The sequence below is a fragment of the Schistocerca nitens genome, chromosome 8 (genome assembly GCF_023898315.1).
Source record: "Schistocerca nitens isolate TAMUIC-IGC-003100 chromosome 8, iqSchNite1.1, whole genome shotgun sequence".
Taxonomy (NCBI): Eukaryota; Metazoa; Arthropoda; class Insecta; order Orthoptera; family Acrididae; genus Schistocerca; species Schistocerca nitens.
In genome coordinates, this window is record NC_064621.1 from 527,743,036 (window position 1) to 527,763,906 (window position 20,871).

The window sequence follows — 20,871 nt, forward strand, 5'->3', positions numbered from 1 at the left end:
CCGAATGGGACGGAAATAAGTAAATGTGATGCATAAGAACAGACAAACAATTGGCGCCTTAGATCGTCAAAATTCCCAGACCGTTGGAGGGCACTGCCCATAATGCTCCAAACGCTCCCCAGTTGGGAAGAGATCCGGCGACCATGTTTGTCAAGTTATGGTTTGGCAAGCACGAAAGGAAGCACTATGAACTCTCGCCGTCAGTGGGCGAGCACTATCCTGCGGAACGTAAGCCCACCATGGCTTCTCATGAAAGGCAACAAAACGGGGCGTACAATATCATCGATACACCTCTGTGCTAGAATGGTGCCACGGATGACAACCAGAGGGGTTCTGCTACGAAAAGAAATGGCACCCAGACCATCACTTCTGTTTGTCGGGGCATATGGCGGGTGACAGTAAGGTTGGTATCCCACCCCTGGGATCGTAACTGTAAAGGGCGATCAAAAGTTTCTGTTCGAAGACCGTACAGTCAAGGATAGGTATGCCAATCAGTCAAAATAACAGTGAGTATCGAGGCAATCATCCCACCGATGCTCCTGGTTGGAGATATCAGTTTGTTAAAACTCTGCGTGAAGATGCTGCACATCCTCCTCCAATAGAAACTGGGGGTGAGATCAGGACTATAGGCCGGGTGCTCGAGTGTCTCGCGCTTGAGCTGGTGTAAGTTGGGAACATGAGTTATCATGAAGCAGCATGGAACTGGCACGCCACTCCATAACTGTGGTTTCGGCCAAACCATAACTTGACCAACACGGTCGCCGGATCTCTTCCCAACTGAGGAGCGTTTGGAGCATTATGGGCAGTGCCGACCAACGGTCTGGGAATTTTGACGGTCTAAGGCGCCAATTGGACAGAATTTGGCGCGATATCCATCAGGAGGAGATCCAAAATCTCTGTCAATTAATGCAAAGCCGAATAACTGCTTGCGTAAGGGCCAGAGGTGGATCAACGCGCTACTGACTTGGTCAATTTGTGAAGCTATTTCTCTTGAGTAAATCATCCTATTTTTCTGAAAATTTAATCACTCGTTTGTCTGTTCATATGAATCACATCTACCGATTTCCGTCCCGTTCGGATAATTCCTTCTTGGCGCGTCGTTTTCTTTACTTATTTTTTTAAAAATTCTGGTTGAAGTGCATTTCTACAAAATTTTGTTAAAATCGTTTACCACGACCTTTTCCCAGGTATGCACATGTCAAATCAGTTCCATGTATATTTAACATATTTCAAAGGTTTTTGTACACATATTTCATCTGTATATATAGCGAATTTCTCCCTGCAATGTCATTTTCACGCAGCACAATGTTTATGACGCAGTTTCTCCCAACTGTATGTCGCACAACGATATAATTTTGAAGGTACATCCCGTGGTGTATTTGCTTACTGTCTGCGAATGCGTTGTGAGTAGAATTACTAGCAATGAAGTAATAAATTTAAACATCATTCATGATGCGGCAGTATGTCACGCATCTCAGTGTTTATGACGTCCTGTCTGTTGACCCGTGTGTCATACAATAATATAATAGTGCTGGTACATTCAGTGGTATATATGAAAACTGTCTGCAAGATGTATCACGAATACAGTTAGTAGTAAAGAAGCATTAAATTAATACGTCATGCTCCATGCGGCAGTTTTACTGCCCGAAAAGCGAAAATGTAGTGAACGATAAACTTTTTTCCTGTCATCATTTTGTGGGGGTTGTCGGCGAAGAAAAGTTTCGTAATAGTCTGATTTTGCGTGTAAAGTTTGTTGAAACTCATTAAGTGCTCTCATTCTCAAATACTTTATAAATAAGCATGGGTATACGCACATTTGGGCACACTTGTTTGTCAACCCCACTCTCCATCCTTTTGGTATGTTAGGTAGCCCGTGTCAGGGTACAAGCTATCACCATTCCAGTTTCATCTAAATCCATCCAGCCGCGTCATTTTCAAGGAGTAACAAACATTCTAACACACACGCCCACAAGCTTTCTCATTTATAATGTATAATGATGTAAGATAAGCAGAAGGAGAAAGCGAACTTGAGTTGAACAGCAATGTCGTTACTTGAATTATTTTGTATCTAGACATAATTAAACTTACGGAGGTCGATATTTTATGCATTGAATTAGCTATTGTTGCTTGAAATACGTTTGTGGATGTGCCAAGTTTGAGATTCGTTAGTTGATATGCCATGTTATGGACGCCAATTTCCCTATGAATGGGCTTTACAAATAGACATAATCAAACAGGTTTACTTTGTAATATGTTGCAGCAAGACTTACTGAGGACGAAAAGTTATAAAATAATATATTTTTAATCGGGTACATTTGACGGTGCGGCTCAGACGTTGATTCCACCGTAATAAATAATTGAGTTATTGCTGGAAATACACATCTGACAGTTAGAACTGCAACACGAATGCAGCCTGCAACTAACTTCAGATTGGCATGAAAGGAACTGCATGCTTGGATATGCAAATTATTATTATTTCAGTGCAACCACTGTGGGTACGAACATCTTCAGTCGTATACAAGGACAGACTGGGCAGTGGGTTTCTGATTCTGAAAGCACATTTGAATGTTGGTCGTTTGTGATAAGATTGTGTTATGCCTCGCATAGGAAGCTGAAACGCCTACCAGCACGTAGAAAAAGAAAACAGCTTAACTGTTTTCGTTCTGAAGCCATCTGATACTAAAACCCTGTGCCTTGGACCCTTGCGTCTCGTGAGCAAAATCCTTACCAGCTGAGCTATCTAGAGTCTACTCAAATGACGAGGGTGGTTTTACTGCAATCGAAATCGGAGTGCGAGACAACGGAAATGTCTTGTCGGAATCGAAGGTGGTATTTATATAATTACCATTTCTCAATAACAACAGCACTGCCCAAAATTTAGAGTTTATTTATTTAAGCAACAAAATAAATTTTATAGGAAAATTATTCATGGAAGAATACTAATTAACAATTTCAAGATTCAATAGAAATGAGCTGAATCAAATGCTGGAACTGTAAAACAATAAGTTATATTTAATGAATTTTAACTGTAGGGCTTTACATATGTTTAATCTCTTTATTAAAAAGTGGTCTATTAAGCAGCTCGACTAAACCGTTTTTCTCTTGCCACTGAACCCATCGATAGAGACAGTTACTTCCGTAGTATAAGATGGAATGTTTTTGTGTTTGTGGATTCTCAAACGTGAGAGTACAATTATTCTTACTGACTGAAAGCCTTTCCTTAATGAGAATTCAGCGTCAAGTATTTCCGTAGCTCAGATTTATCATTAATATTGTCATTATTGCAGCTCATTAAAATATTTGGTAATAAATACCGGACATTGTTTTTTCCAGTGTTGTCACAGTTGTAGAGTTAGTGCGATTGTCAGTAGCTTCTGCTGGGTTAACTGTCAACAGTTTTATCGTTGGTCGTTTATGAACAGAGGCGCCAGAATCTTCAGTTTGGCTAAGAGACTCGTACAGTAAATTCAAATACACACATAAAAAAAAAGTTTTGCATCACGTCGGTTCCAGGAGTTCCAGAACCTGTACAGAAAATTGGAATAGAGATCAACATAAACATCATTTCCGCCATTTTTACTGCTCATTAAAGCCACACATTGCATGTTGTACCGCCACACACCGAGACCTTCAGAGGCAGTGGTCCAGATTGCTGTACACACCAGTATCTCTAACACCCAGTAGCACTTCCTCTTGCATTGATGCATACCTGTATTCGTCGTGGCATACTATCCACAAGTACATCAAGGCACTGTTGGTCAAGATTGTCCCACTCCTCAACAGCGATTCGACGCAGATCCCTCAGAGTGGTTGGTGGGCCACGTCATTAATAAACAGCCATTTTCAATCTATCCCAGGCATAGTCGATAGGGTTCATGTCTGGAGAACATGCTGGCCACTCTAGTCGAGCGATGTCGTTATCCTGAAGGAAGCCACAAGATGTGCACGATGCGAGCGCGAAATGTCGTCCATGAAGACGAGTGCCTCGCCAGTATGCTGCCGATATGGTTGCAGTATCGGTCGGAGGATGGCGTTCACGTACCGTGCAGCCGTCACGGCGCCTTCAATGACCACCAGCGGCGTACGTCGGCCCCACACAATGCCACCCCAAAACAGCTGGGAACCTCGACCTTGCTGCACTCGCTGGACAGTGTGTGTAAGGCGTTCGGCGTTGCCTCCAAACACATCTCCGACAATTGTCTGGTTGAAGGCATATGCGGCACTCATCGGTGAAGAGAATGTGATGCCAATCCTGAGCGGTCCATTTGGCATGTTGTTGGGTCCATCTGTACCGCGCTGCATGGTGTCGTGGTTGCATAGATAGACCTCGCCATGGATATCGGGAGTGAAGTTGCGTATCATGCAGCCTATTGCGCACAGTTTGAGTAGTAACAGGACGTCCTGAGGCTGCGCGAAAAGCCTTATTCAACATGCACTGCGTAGTAGCCCTTGGGCGGCCTGAGCGAGACATGTCATCGACAGTTCCTGTCTCTCTGTATCTCCTCCATGTCCGAACAACATCGCTTTGGTTCACTCTGAGACGCCTTTACACTTCCATTGTCGAGAGCCATTCCTGGCACAAAGTAGTGAGGACGCGATCGAACCGCGATATGGACCGTCTAGGCAAGGTTGAGCTACAGACAACACGGACCGTGTACGTCCTTCCTGGCAGAATAACTGGAACCGATCGGCTGTCGGAGCCCCTCCGTCTAATAGGCGCTGCTCATGCATGGTTTTTTACATCTTTGCGCGTTTTAGTGACATCTCTGAACAGTCAAAGGGACTGTGTCTGTGATACAATATGCACAGTCAACGTCTATCTTCATGAGTTCTGGGAACCAGCGTGATGCAAAACTTTTTTTGATGTCTGTGTACTAGTTTCACCGCAATTATTTTGTAACAGGGTCACTGAAAAGCTTTGTTTTATACCGCGAGTGTAAAAATGCGGAATTTCATTAAATCATTCTGAATCAGATATACCCTGGGTTGCCAGGTATTCGGTTGTTTACCAAACAATTCGGTATTTCAGCCCCGTGTTCGGTACCGAAGTATGGGTGGTTCGAGATTTTTGGAATTCCGTTCATGTCACTAATTTAGACAGTTTATACGAAGAGATGCGTATACTACATAAAACTTTGGAATAATTACAAAGTTAAGCTTCTATGTTTCGTGGAAACGTTTTTAAATGGAGAAATAACGTCTAACACACAAAAATATCAGAAGAGGAATGGCAGTTCCATGCAGTATACATATGTGGAAAGAGTCTTCAATCACGTGAATCATTTATAGTCTGTCGCTAGAAACAAATTGAATGTCGATATGATAGTTCGTTGTAATTTGAAATGTGCGTCGAGCAACGACTTTTATTCAGAAATTAAAATTATCGAAAATTCGAAGAAACCTCCAACTATTAGTAATCAATACCGTTTTAATATTCAGTGTTTTATTGTGTTCACCATCAGTTCAGCAAATACTTCCGCCAGGCGATGTTCGGTAATTTTGTCTTTGTAATGTGGCAACCCTAGATATACCGGAGATGATTTGTGAACAGCGGCATTCGTCCGTGCTGGGCCTAGGCCTATCGGCACGCAGCAAGGTTCTTTGACCGCTCATGTTATATTGTTGGCAGCGTTATTACTGCAGTTTTATTTTTGATATTTGAGGTTCAGACTTTGAACCTTCACCTTCTGTAAAACCTTTTGAAAACTGTGGAGTCGGAGATGAAATTTCAGTCGGAAGTCCCGACATTTCGGAGTCGAAGACGATGCATCCCTAATCCAGACACTCCTCGCGTTTCTCGTTCGTAGTTTCAAACTGCCTTCGCCCTTCTCCGACTTCTTAAACTCAATTTCTCCCGAATATCTCGCTGAACTAAAACTCCTATGTTTGCTTTTTCATTAAAATGATCATATTCTACAATTAATACCAAATTGCCTTACCTTTCAGTCTAAGTTTTTTCTCGTCGACTGAATCGGACTGGTCGCTGAGTATTATCTCGTGTTTCTTCCTGTCCGACGGCCGCTCCGTCAGAACCGGTTCCACGGTGACCAGCTCGAAAATATTGTTTGTGCGGTTCAAGATCTGAAACGGAAGCACAGGCGTATGACAGTTACCGAGACAGATCCACGTGCGTAGACTGACGGTTGCCAACACTCAGAAATAAAATACCTTTGTAGAAAGAGCTTACAGTTTCAAATCTGAAGGCAATTAAGGGGCGCACGAGGTCAAACCAGTTTGTAATCTTCTTACTGATGAGGTCAGGCAGAATAACCATGAGAGAGTTCCCGATGCTCCGAATCACCATGTCGTTCCTAAGTAAACAGAAAACATCAGCAAGTCATACAACGGGGGACTGCACTGCGGGCTGTTAGCATCAGCAGCTTAAACAACAAAAGACAAGGATCATTCCGAAGCTAAAGCCTCCCATTTATTTTCATAGGAATTACAGCAGATACAGAAAGCACAATAACATACTTAAATAGAAAAATATTTCAGCTAAACACTGTCGTTTTTCCACATAGTCAATACTATTCGTTATTGCAGTGTTGCCAACGATCGACAAGAGCGTCCACGCCGCACTCGTAAAAACCTGAACCAGACGAGGCTAACTACCGTCTTGCAGCTTAGAGGCTGAGTCTGGAAAATGGTTGCCACGTAGTCCATCTTTCTTAGGCCCGAAAAGAAGCAAGTTTATAGGTGCTACATCAGGACTACGCGGTAGATGTGATAGGACAGCCCAGCCAAATTTGGCATTGAGTTCTTTCATGGTTACAACACTGTTGTGGAGTTACGCGTCATCGTGTTACAAGATGTTATCTGGCCTTTCTGCACGTTCAATGTCGTCTTGTAGCGTTCTGAAGTGACAGTTGCTCTAGGCTCCAAGATATGTAGAAGAACCTCACCCTGGCTTCCCTTCAAGATAGTGCACATCGGTTTGCCTGCAGATACCGTGTCTTGAACTACTTCTGTGTTGGCGAACTCGCACGTTTTCACCCCTTGGACTGCCTTTTGAATTCTGGCTCGTAGTGATGGCACCACGTTTCATCTCTGGTGCTGACGATGTTCAGAAAGTTGTCACCTTCAGCAGCAGTTTCCGACAAGTTTCCATTCGAAGACGTTTTGGTCTTCTGTAAGCATCGGTGGACCTCTCTCCGACACACTTGGCGATAACTGAGGTTCTACATCTCCATCTACATGATTACTCTGCAATTCACATTTAAGTGCTTGGCTGAGGGTTCATCGAACCACAATCATACTATCTCTCTACCATTCCACTCCTGAACAGCGCGGGAAAAACGAACACCTAAATCTTTCTGTTCGAGCTCTGATTTCTCTTATTTTATTTAGATGATCATTCCTACCTATGTAGGTCGGGCTCAACAAAATATTTTCACATTCGGAAGAGAAAGTTGGTGACTGAAATTTCGTAAATAGATCTCGCCGCGACGAAAAACGTCTTTGCTTTAATGTCTTCCATCCCAACTCGCGTATCATATCTTTCACACTCTCCCCACTATTACGTGATAATACAAAACGAGCTGCCCTTTTTTGCATCCTTTCGATGTCCTCCGTCAATCCCACCTGGTAAGGATCCCACACCGCGCAGCAATTTTCTAACAGGTGACGAACGAGTGTAGTGTAAGCTGTCTCTTTAGTGGACTTGTTGCATCTTCTAAGTGTCCTGCCAATGAAACGCAACCTTTGGCTCGCCTTCCCCACAATATTATCTATGTGGTCTTTCCAACTGAAGTTGTTCGTAATTTTAACACCCAGGTACTTAGTTGAATTGACAGTCTTGAGAATTGTACTATTTGTCGAGTAATCGAATTCCAACGGATTTCTTTTGGAACTCACGTGGATCACGTCACACTTTTCGTTATTTAGCGTCAACTGCCACCTGCCACACCATACAGCAATCTTTTCTAAATCGCTTTGCAACTGATACTGGTCTTCGGATGACCTTACTAGACGGTAAATTACAGCATCATCTGCGCACAACCTAAGAGAACTGCTCAGATTGTCACCCCGGTCATTTATATAGATCAGGAACAGCAGAGGTCCCAGGACGCTTCCCTGGGGAACACCTGATATCACTTCAGTTTTACTCGATGATTTGCCGTCTATTACTACAAACTGCGACCTTCCTGACAGGAAATCACGAATCCAGTCTCACAACTGAGACGATACCCCACAGGCCCGCAGCTTCATTAGAAGTCGCTTGTGAGGAACGGTGTCAAAAGCTTTCCGGAAATCTAGAAATACGTTCAAACGGTTCAAATGGCTCTGAGCACTATGGGACTTAACATCTATGGTCATCAGTCCCCTAGAACTTAGAACTACTTAAACCTAACTAACCTAAGGACATCACACAACACCTAGCCATCACGAGGCAGAGAAAATCCCTCACCCCGCCGGGAATCGAACCCGGGAACTCTAGAAATACGGACTCAACTTGAGATCCCCTGTGGATAGCGGCCATTACTTCTTGCGAATGAAGAGCTAGCTGCGTTGCACAAGAACGATGTTTTCTGAAGCCATGCTGATTACGTATCAATAGATCGTTCCCTTCGAGATGATTCATAATGTTTGAATACAGTATATGCTCCAAACCCTACTGCAAACTGACGTCAATGATATAGGTCTGTAGTTCGATGGATTACTCCTACTACCCTTCTTAAACACTGGTGCGACCTGCGCAATTTTCCAATCTGTAGATACAGATCTATCGGCGAGCGAGCGGTTGTATATGATTGCTAAGTAACATCTTATTTAGTTGCTCACAAAATCCCTTCGTCGTAATCCGCCGATCACCATGGCTGAAATGACGAAGCCGCTGTTCGTTATGAAGAATGTAAGCTGAGGATGGTAGACTTCGATGTGACTCGTGCACACTCTTTTCACCACTATTGAAACCCAGTACCCACAGCCTCAAATTGCCCATGACTATTGTAACTTCACCATACACCTTTAGCGTGCGTCCACGGATTTCAATTAGTGCAGTTTGTTTATCAGTGAGGAATTAAATGGGACATCTCTGATTAACAAGCATCTCGTTGTGAATTTTAAAATTTTCCCGGCGAATTGACTGTTCAAATTTCGGGCTTGCAGCCGGTCGTCGTTCAATACTTCGCACAATATTTCAACAGGGCACCTGCCAATTATCTTCAGGTGAGCCTGCGACTGGCAAAAACGTTTTTTTTCCTTTATTGTATTTCAATTCCCCATCGGGGCGGGCTGGCAGCAGCATAGGCGCTGCTCTTCAGCCGAAAGACATAGAACAAAACAATAGAAGACATTTAAAAACAGCAAAGGAGAGAATAAGGTGAACATAGATATAAAAAAGGGGAACATCATGGAAGGCAATAGACAAAAAATGGGGTGACTAAAATGGAGACAAAAAACTGTTTAAAAGTAGCACACACAAAAATCCACACACTGCGACGGTTAAAAGAACACAAGGCACAGTATGACTGGAGCATAAAGGTAGCAACGGATGGCATAGCACATAATGTAACACTGACGGTGAACCTCAAGGCAGGACACAATTAAAATCACACCTCTTGACGCACACGAGAAACAGCACTAAACAACACTGATGTGGCACACTGATGAAGAGCAATACAGAGGATCTGCCAGGCGCTAGGAGATGAGGGAGACCTGGAGAAGGGAGGGAGGGGAAGAGATGGGGAAGGTGATCGGGGGGCGCGCGGAAGAGGGCCAGGTAGGGAGGGATGTGGGAAGGAGAGAGGCAAGTATGGGGTGCAGGGTCTCAGGGGAGGGGGGGACGGAGGAAAATCCGCTCTGGGAGAAGGAGGAAAGAGGAAAAGGGGGCCCTGGGGAGGGGGGGGGGAACAAGGCCAGGTTATAGTTGGAAGGAAGGGTAGATGTCACAGCGAAGTTCGTCATCCGGGAGGGGGAGGGCAAAAACGTCCTCCGTTCCGCAATATATAGCGTACTGTAAGTATTCTGCGCATGCGTCGAAAACTTGATAGATGAACCACACTGCCCGCCGGCAGCGCCCTCGCTGGTGGAATAGCAGAACTCAGTCCCCCTCTGCGTTGCTGTTTGCCGCGGTCATTGACGCACTCTGTCGTCTTCGATTAGAGCAAATCGTCGAGATGATGGGATACGATGCACTGTCCAGCTGTTAGCCGCTGTCACGGTTTAACAGATTTTCCCCCAGTCGTATTGCTACGGATTCTTTAATAATGGAGTCCCAGAAAGACGTTACTGTGGACAAAATCATTGTTTTCTCATACGCCATTGAATGTCCAGTAGAAATACAATGTTCAGCAACACGCGGACTTGCTTGGCTGCAAAAGGTGGGTGTAACGTTGATGTTCAGTACAGCGTTCTTTCACGGTGCATGTGGTTTGACCTGTGTAAGCCATACCACATTGGCAAGATATCTGGTAAATTCCAGCCTTTCGTAGCAACAGATTGTCCTTAACTGATCCCACAAGGTCCGGAATCTTCGATGGTGGGCGGAAAACCACTTTTACCTGATTCTTGCTATTTTAAACAAAGTGTTGCCAACGAAAGGAAGAAAAGCTAAAGATTGTTCCGGCATGTTCTCCTCTTTATTCACTTCCTGCTTCTTAGTTTTAGCTGTTAGTGCCCTGTAAATTTGCCGGATGGAATACCCATTTTCGCTGAATACTGTCTTTAGATGGGCGAGTTCTTTAGGTAAGCTATCTAGATCTGAGACACTATGAGCTCTATGAACAAGTGTTTTAAGCAAACTTATGGTTTGCGATGGGTGATGGCAACTCGATGCTTGCAGGTACAAATCAGTATGAGTGGGTTTCCGGTAAACTGAATGCCCTAGAGAACCATCATTCTTCCTTCGAACCAGGACATCCAAGAAAGGTAAACAACCATATTTCTCTATTTCCATGGTGAAGCGGATGTTGTTATGAATGGAGTTGAGGTGATGTAGAGACTCCATTAATTTATCTTCTCCATGAGGCCACACTATGAACGTGTCATCCACATACCTACTAAAAAACTGTTGGTTTCAGGGCAGCTGATTTAAGCGCTTGAATGATGACTGGCTGGTGCCCCGTTGAAATATCGTGCGAAGTATTGAACGACGACCGGCTGCAAGCCCGAAATTTGTTTGAACAAACATCTCGTTGTCCAGAATCCATTTTCGAACGTTTCCCTGCTGGTGTTAAACACTATATGATAGAAAGTAAAGGCACCGCTATTAGTGGCCCTTAATATACAGTGTGTCCGCCCTTCGCCTTTATGACAGCTTGAACTCTGCTGGGGACACATTCAGTAAGATATCTGAATGCCTGTGGTGGAATGGTCCGAAGAGCCAAAACCAGAGCATGTACCCATTTTGACACTGCGGTCTGGAGCGAAGTCTACATTCTAGTTCATCCCAAAGGTGTTCCATTAAGTTCAGGCCGGGACTCTGGGCAGGCCAGTCCATTTCGGGATCGGTGCTTTATGACAGGGTGCATTGTCATGCTGACATAATAATTGTCTCTGAAATGTTCTCCTACTGTACACAGTACAGAATGATGTAAAATGTGTTCATATCCTTCCATTTAGCATTTTCTTAAGCATAATAAGGGGGTTACACGATTACTATGAGAAACATCCCATACAGTAACACCACCTGTTCTGTACTTCACTGCTAGCACTAGATATGATGATGGGTCAAATTATCTGTGCAATCACCAACCCTAGACCCTGCCATCGGACTGCCACACGTTATAGCCTGATTCATTACCCCAAATCACTTGTTTCCAGTCATCCACTGACCAGTGGTATCGCTCTTTACTCCACCTCTGGCGTCACTTAGTACTGAACACAGGAGTCTGTGGCTTATGAGGAGCCGATCGACCATTGTACCCCATTATTTCAACTCCCTACACACAGTCATCGTGCCGGCTGGACTGCTGGCAGCACTTTGGAACCCACGGGTGACTCCATACGCTGATTTCACTCCATTTTTTTTTTACAACCACGCTCCGCAGTGCTCGGCGGCTCCTTTCCGCCAGTATGTGAGGTGCGCCTGGTGCTGGTTTGATTGTGATTGTTCCTTCGTGTTTCCACTTGACAGTTACATCACCAACAGTCGACGGGGGCAGCTTCAGAACTGTTGAAATATCCCTGGTGTATCTTCTAACAATACCACCAGTTGCAAGGTAGGTTAGAAATCTGATTAATAATGTTGCTCACGCAGCATATGTTCGCTTTATCGGGCAACAACAAAGTTATTGGCTGTGGATGGTATCGTCAGAATGGAAATAGTGAAGTCACTGTAAAAAAGTCATTAATTTTGGCACTTATCTCGAATGGATTCCCACGTAGATTTCGTCGAAGTTGTTATGGCTCATCTTGTTGATTCTAGGGTGATTACACTCTGACTGGTAGAAGGTCCAGATCTGTATTTTAGCAATATTTGAAGACCTAACAAATGCGTTTTTCAGGAAATTCTTAATGATCAAACAATCCCAGATCAGAACAATGATATGGTAGAAATAATTTTTGACTTGGTGCTCACGATCCACATTTTTATTAAACTTCTTGTAAATTCACATATACAGTACTTCTTCTTAATTGTCACATCATCAAGAAAACAGTTTTGTATCAGTCTTCATATATTTAATTTCCACTTTAACCAAACACAAGACTTGACCTTTTACAAAGTGAAATAACAACTGAACTTCTGCAAAGTGAAACAAAGACTGCTCTGTGCGCATTCGCCCCAAAACGGTTCCAAGTAAGTCAAAGATTATGACAGTCTCACAGAAATGAATACACACAAGAACCATATCACTGTAATATATCGATACATCGGAGTACCTATACTTTAATAAAACCAAATGTGAATATTGTCACAAAAATATGTCTGTTACTTCGCAGAAAAGTAGTACGATATTACTGGTATCGAGAACTGGGGTTGGAGCGCCGTAATGGCCACGTAAATAAAGAAACATTACAATCTGTTGCTCAGGTGACATTCAATGACTACTCCACTTTCGAAGCCATTGACCGATCTATTCTGCTGTTATTGCTCCTCTACTGACAACGTAATAACCTCCGCCTACTTATATAAGTAGGCGGAGGTTATGGCGTTATTGGCGGGTTCACCTCTCGTGACATCTGGTGATCAATTTCGAGTTGCATAAGCGTGTCCGAATACTTTGGACCAGATAGTGTAAGTCGCAGGACAAAGAAATCGTCAGGAAATTAGTTGCTAGATTCAAAAATTAATACTAAATAGGAATCTACACAAATTTATCAAGGCGAGGGGCAAGACTCTAAACTTGCCATTTTTGATATGAAGGAGCTTGTCAGTTTCGAGACGTGTCATTTCTCAAGAAGTAAATTTTGCGGATAGCACAAAAAAAATATTTAACCACAGAGAATTGATGGTTATCGACTGGATATTTTTATAAGTTGATTACTGTGGAATGAATAAAAACTCTGCACTGCTGACTCCAGGGCGGTGAGAAGCGGGCAGGGAGTGGGGGGGGGGGGGGGAGGGGCGGTTGGTGGCGTTTGGCGTGATCACTTCTTGCTCCACCTCCCCACCCCACCACCCCCCACATGTGGCGGACGCTTGTGGTACTGCATCTACATAACTTGGCTCGGATACTCAAAGTCAGCACAGAAAACAGGAGGCATTAGTTACAGAATCATCCTCGAGATACTAATGAATTGTTTAAGGATGAAAAATTGGTATAAAAAGATTTAAAACAGCATAGTGCAACTAGCGAATTTTTCCCCATCAAATAAATCGAAATTGAATCCACCATTATAAAATTAAAGAGTTATTCTTCATTTTTCGTATGTTTCATGAATAAAAATGTTTCGATGCATTGTTCCTGTTTCTCACGCTTTCTGACCAACACTACTTTGGCACTGTTCCGTCACGTATAAAGCTTTCTCTTTTCAGTCAAGCCACTCCACGATTAAAGCAAACACAGTTCGTACATTGGAAATTTCGAAAAGTTCTATTTGTATTCGAGCATAAAAATTACACCGCTGCCTTATGGATATCACTTTATTCCAGTAAAGACTCTGAATCTTTCTCCATTTACGCTATTTAAAACAAGGAATTTCCGTAGATGATAAACAATACTGTAAATTAAAGGAGATAACGGGACTTGGCGCACAGTTGATTCGAAATTAAAAGAGGTAACGGGAACCATTACCATGTTAAAGCCTGTGCTACTTACCAATCATTTGTGCTTGAACACATCTGTTCTGTTTCGTGATCTTCGCATTTTGTTTTTAATGTGTCATACATTTACAAATTTTAGACGTTTGGCTTGACAGAGATTTTATGGAGCTGACCAGCTGGTTTTCTTGTAACATTGCAGATTAATATCACACTGACGGAGTCTTCGTGCACTCATAACACTACGAAATACGACGTATTTTCGATTTAGTTCCAGAGGCGGTAGCACTACGAAGAGGTGAATGTCATTCACTGCTTCTGAAGCCGAAAATGTTAGTGCATAATCACAGCCAGGCAGAATGGGGTAAGGCAATACAATAGCTTCAATGATGAGTCAAAACATTATGAGTACCACCCAGCGTGAGACTGAATGGCTTCTGGTGGCACTGAGGCACGTGATGCGGTAAGGAAGATATGTAAGCGGTGCAGATGTGAATGAGACATGATTATAGCGACGACACGGGCCAGAAAAGGGACAGTTAACTGACAGAAGCGACTATGACAAACGGCAGACTTTTATGGCACAGCGCCAGTGAACAAAAATCTCAGAGTGCTGAAGCTGGTTAGTTGTTATTTAGTGTGCTACTGTCTTGAGAATCTATAAAAAGTTGTTGGGGACCGTGAAACCATGAGGTGGCCGACATGGTTTTCGAAGTTCACACCTTATCACAGAACGAGGAGGACGCAGGCCTGCCCACTCTGTAAAGCGGGATAGACGGCGATCTGTGGGAGATATGACGAAAGAGTATAATGCTGGTGCAGGCACAAATGTTTCGGAGCACGCCGTTCAATGCATATTTCTGGACATACGGCTCCTCAGCAGATGGCACCCACGTTGGCCAAACGACATAGTCACTTATGATAGCAAAGGGTCATCGAGATTTGATTGCACATAAAATGGAACAGCCGCCTGGTCGGAGTATCACATTTCCTGTCCATGGTTGTGTCCTGATAAGACGTCATTGAAGCGAACGTCCGCTAGAAACATGAACTGCGCCGTGACAGAGACTGGTCGAGGCAGAATTATGCTATGCTGGGCTTTCATTGGACCTGTAGTTGTAATCGAAGGTACTACGAGAGCTGTTGAGATAAAGTAGCACGAAAGCTTTTCTCGAAAATGGCAAGGAATTAACAAAAGACATTTATTCATAACTACAATATTATTTTCGTGGTCAAGCTACCAAAGGAGGACTAACATGGGTCGAGCAACCGAAGTGGAACACGTGCTCATAAATTTCAGCTGCGATTGTCCATAAACATTTGCCACAATCATCGATATGCAAAGAATTAAAATTTTTCATAATCACACCCAAAAGTAGCTGTAATAGAAGGTACGACGAGAGATGTGGAGATAAAGTAGCATGAAAGCTTTTTTAGAAAATGGCAAGGAATTCTAGAAATTATGTGCTGTGTTTACCACAGGATATTCAGCTGCTTGCTTGGGGTCCATCTATGTGCATGTGTTTGTAGCCTGACTGCCTGCCGAGAACATTCCAGTCACAAAAAAGCACTTTTTCACAAGCTGATCATACCTGCGACCAACGCAGGTTTGTGAGACCACAGGCAGAACCGCCAAAATACAAGAACTTGAGTAAAGAAGACAGAAAGGGGAAGACCGTGCAGTAAGAGGGATCGAAAACAAAACCTTTTTCCTATGTGGTATGTGCATGGAGAGCTGCATCAAACCAGTCTCTGGATTGAAGACCACAACAACAACAACAACAACAACAACAACACATGTGCGGAATGCAACATTGAGGAGGGGGAGTTGGTGGCGAACTGTGACTTACCCTGCTGCAATTAGTGTGTATTGAATGAAGTAAGTGGACTGATATGTAATGAATGGATTGATGAGTATGAAATCAATAGTGTGAAATGGTAAATAATATCACATATAACACATTAACATCATGATGAATCTGCTATACTCATGACAAACTGAAAGGGTAAGATAACATCTCTTTCACTTGCTTTGCCTACAGTACAAGAGAACAGAAGTGCTGTGAGTAGACAGATGAGAAGAGCTCGAGGCCAGTCTGCATTGTTACCAGATTTTCCCTTCCCTCTACAGTGTTCAAAATTTCCCTACTCCCCCTCCCCCTCTGACATAGGCCAGTTGCTCTTTGTATAAATTGGTAACAAAATAAAAAATGCAGGAAATTAAAAAAATTGCAGGAAATTAAAAAATGGCGGGAAGTTCAAATTTTGGTGGGAATAGCCCATTTGAGCTCCAGGGTATGCAACCTCCTATGATGTCATTGTTGTAAGTAGGGTTATCATCGTAAGTATAGATTATTAACAAATTCTAAAAAATGCAAGAACTTCATTTCTCCTGTTGGTGTGAAATTTAAAAATTCCAAATAGCTATACAAGATGGCGACTTTTGTGTACTGACACAGGATCTATGGCATTAGCTTCCAAGATGGCTGATCTGAGATACTGACCGACTCTGCATTGCTGTGAAGGCAGGGAGGGGATTTTCCATGGTTGTGAAGTCTGCTTGCAGCCTTACAGGGGTGTGACCACATGCTGAGCCAGGTCTCAGCTCATGCACCACATATCGCAGGAGTACTGACTTCACAACGCTGTGTGAGGCCATACCTGTGTGAGTCTGGCACAATCATATAGGTAACCTGGAGTCAGGTCACAATCTGCCAGCAGCAGCCCTGCACACAGAGGTGCTTCACATGTCTGATGATTCGATGGCCTTATAAAAACTGGATGACAAGAGTTCTGCTTCTCACTGCTAATGTGCTGTTGTGACGGAACTGTATCCATCTCCATAAACTCTCAAACACCACAGGCCACATGAGCCCAGTTAAAATGGCAAGAAACGTGTAAAATGCAAGAGGCACACTTGTACTTTAACGTAAGCTGAAAATTCGAAACATCCATTAATCCACAAGCACACTCTCCAGGGAAATTAAGAATCTGAACAATGAACTCTCTTGGGGAGAACATGTGCAGTGTCTCAGAATCTGAAAAAACAGAAGTTGCTGTGCTCATAAACGAACGATCTATGCAATGTGAGAGCTATTAAAACAGCAGTAACCTGCCTTATATAAAACTAATCATCCTAGTTCCTCTCACATTATTTGATGTTATATACACATAGCATGTATCAGCAACATTAGAGATGTAACGTGGTTGTACGTATTTACAAGTCAAATTGTGTACGTCAAGAAATGTGGGAAATACAAAGGTCTAAAAGAATAAACTGTTATAAGAGTTTTGGTCTCTATCATTCCTCTGCATAGCATTTCAACTTGAAAAATCTGTGCTTTCACCAGTGACAGACTGTGGCACCATCCAGTGACTGCATCCCCAATTTATGAGAAATGTTTAAACATGTAATATCAGACACCTCTGGAAACCTGCAAGAACACATGATAGCATGTTTGATCTGTTGTCAATCCTAAACACTCAAGTATAGCTTTGTGTAAGCTGTAGCAGCAATAGGTTAAGATACTGAGTTGGACTTTTTCCATACAAATTAATATATTGTCATTGACTGAGATGTAACTCCTGTAGGTTATCATTCTTACGATGATGCTTCACAATGGTATCTAGAAAACTTAGCTTTGATCAGTATACTAAAACTATTAACAGGCTGAACTTGGGGATTACACCCCACCACTAGTCTCTGCATCTACAAAAACCCTGGTCCGACTCATCCTCAGCTATGCAAATGTTACATGGATCTCTGCCCCATCAAAGTTCAATAAGTCCCTTCAAATCCCCAAATGCCATGCACTCCATCTCACTTTCCACATCTGTTTACCTTCTCCCACCTGGATCCTCTACCATCTAATCAAATTCCCACCACTCTTCACCCACATCGAACACCTCAGGATTTCCTATACTTTCTGCAAACTGGATTCCAATAACTCATTGTCTCCCCTCTGATCACCAACCCTGGTATGCCTTCACAAACACACCCCTCCGTCCATGCACCTACACCTGCTCTATATCCTATCCGAACACAACTTCAATCAATTCCCTCTCCGCTACAGTCACAGGTTCGAATCCTGCCTCGGGCATGGATGTGTGTGATGTCCTTAGGTTAGTTAGGTTTAAGTAGTTCTAAGTTCTAGGGGACTGATGACCTAAGATGTTAAGTCCCATAGTGCTCAGAGCCAATTCCCTCTCCCTGACAATGGAATCTGACCCAATATTTATCCCTCCTACCAACTTTAGTTCTTCCCCACCTACCCCACTCCACATCAGGGCTCCTCTCTCCTTTTCCTGCTCCATCCATCCCCAAACCTTTGCATTTGTAACCACTACTCTATTCAAACAATACACTACCCCCATCCTCTGTCTATCTCAGTGACTGTATGTCCCATTGTCCACCTCAACTCCTACGTATCGTCTCCATGATTTTCCTATCTAACAGACCTCTACCTTTTTCCCACACGCCTCTACCCTCTATGTGGTATTAGATGTCTACGCACGGGTCATGTATGCAATTCACGTAAGTAACAAGCTGCTGATTTGTGTACGCAGTGATAGCGCCCGATAGATGCGTTCCATAGGATTTACATCAGGCGAATTTGTTCACTATAATATTCCTCAAACCTCTACAGCACGGTTCTGACTCTCAGACACGGACAATTATACTGTTGACACAAGACATAACCATCGAGGCAGACATCAAGCATGAAGGGATGCAGTGATTTACAGCTATCAGCGTGTCTTCGATTACTACCACAGGTCCAATGTAATCACAGGAGAATGTCTCCCACAGCATAATACTGCTCCCACCAGTCTGCGTCCGTGACGGGCAGCACGTTTCGAGCCGCCGTTCACCTCGATTGTGGTGACAACCGACGACCTACTGTAGCAAAAATGGGTTCACCAGAAGAGCCGACACGTTTTCATTGATTGACGGTCGAATCCCAACGGTCCCGTGTCTACTGCAATCGTAACTGACGAGTCGTTGGATGAACATGTGAACACGCAGGAGTGGTCTGTTGTGGAATTCCATGTTCAACAATGTGCGATGAACGGTGTGCTCTGAAACACTTGTGCGTGCACCAGCATTGTGCTCTTTCGGCAGAGATGCTACAGATCACAATCTATTCTACTTTACAGAGCAGAAAAGGTTCCGAACCCTTCATTTTGTGAAGAGTCGTGGACGTCCGACCATGTAGCACCTAGTGGTAGTTTCACTGTCCTATCTCTTTCCATTGATGCTCACGAAATTGGCACTTGAACATTCGACTAGCTTCGCCGTTTTCGAGATACTCGATCACAGGATCTGCGTAATAATAATCCGTCCTTTGTCAAAGTCGCTAATCTCAAAGGATCTCGCCTTTGCACTCCACGTCTTCGCTAGGGTGCTCCACCGTCTGTGTCTGATACGCTTCCACACTTTTGTTAGCGCGTCACGTGTCTGCAACGCCACCAGGCGGCATCCAACGTCGCGGTCGGCACTGATCATAATGTTTTGGCTTATCAGTGTACATTACTGTTAATATTTGTATTACGAATTACTACTAAACTAACTTCTTTTGCTGTTGGAGCAGTGTAGCCAAGTATTACCTACATTAGTCTTGGTCAAATGCCTTAAGCTTTAAGTTTACGCATGAGTCAATTTCATTTTGAGATTATTGATAGCAGAACTGCATTAGTTCCAAAGTATTTTTTTATTTACTTAACTTTGAAATATGCAGTATTGAAAAAATCAGAAGTAGAGTTAATTACAACCTGCTCTCTTCCCTTTTTAAATACTGATTAGTTCAACCACAATAGTGAAAAGACTAGGATAGTGTTAAAAGGTGCTCTTGATATGGAAGACTTGTGGAAGAACTCGTACCTTTATGAATATGCCTTACACGCAATTTCCCGTGAAGTCTTTCTCTCACTTATTTAGTAATGGTACACTTCAGTATATAGAGGTAAAACTGTCTTCAACTTGAAGACTGATTTGAACATCACATTCCTTTACTAGCCACTGTCGTATTGGAATTGGTGCGTTGCTGCCTTCCTCCATCTTTGAGCTGGCTTACAAATAGGGGGGCCTCCAGTATAATGTGGATTTCGAACTAAGATCCAACTCAGTAGTTTTCACATTTATAAAGCTATGTTGTCAGCAACAACTTTAGTATCCATGAGGTAATACGAAATACCTCCAGAATAAGATTTGTTCATCTACATCTACATCTACACTTATACTCCCCAAGCCACCCAACGGTGTGTGGCGGAGGGCACTTCACGCGCCACTGTCATTACCTCCCTTTCCTGTTCCAGTCGCGTATGGTTCGCGGGAAGAACGACTGCCGGAAAGCCTCCGTGCACGCTTGAATCTCTCTAATTTGACATTCGTGATCTCCTCGGGAGGTATAAGTAGGGGGAAGCAATATATTCGATACCTCATCCAGAAACGCACCCTCTCGAAACCTGGACAGCAAGCTACACCGCGATGCAGAGCGCCTCTCTTGCAGAGTGTGCCACTTGAGTTTGCTAAACATCTCCGTAGCGCTAGCGCGCTTACCAAATAACCCTGTGACGAAACGCGCCGCTCTTCTTTGGATCTTCTCTATCTCCTCTGTCAACCCGACCTGGTACGGATCCCACACTGATGAGCAATACTCAAGTATAGGTCGAACGAGTGTTTTGTAAGCCACCTCCTTTGTTGATGGACTACATTTTCTGAGGACTCTCCC

At 43.4% G+C, this 20,871-nt stretch overlaps 1 protein-coding gene across 1 annotated transcript in view; it reads right to left on the minus strand.

Annotated features, from left to right (window-relative positions):
• The window catches only part of LOC126198786 (soluble guanylate cyclase 88E), a 122,247-nt gene that overhangs the window by 66,012 nt on the left and 35,364 nt on the right, over positions 1–20,871 (minus strand). The window contains exons 5-6 of the mRNA XM_049935356.1: positions 6,188–6,311; positions 5,940–6,081 (exon numbers count right to left, since the gene is read on the minus strand). Of these exons, the coding sequence (XP_049791313.1) occupies positions 5,940–6,081; positions 6,188–6,311 (266 nt within the window). The remainder of the gene's footprint in view (positions 1–5,939; positions 6,082–6,187; positions 6,312–20,871) is intronic.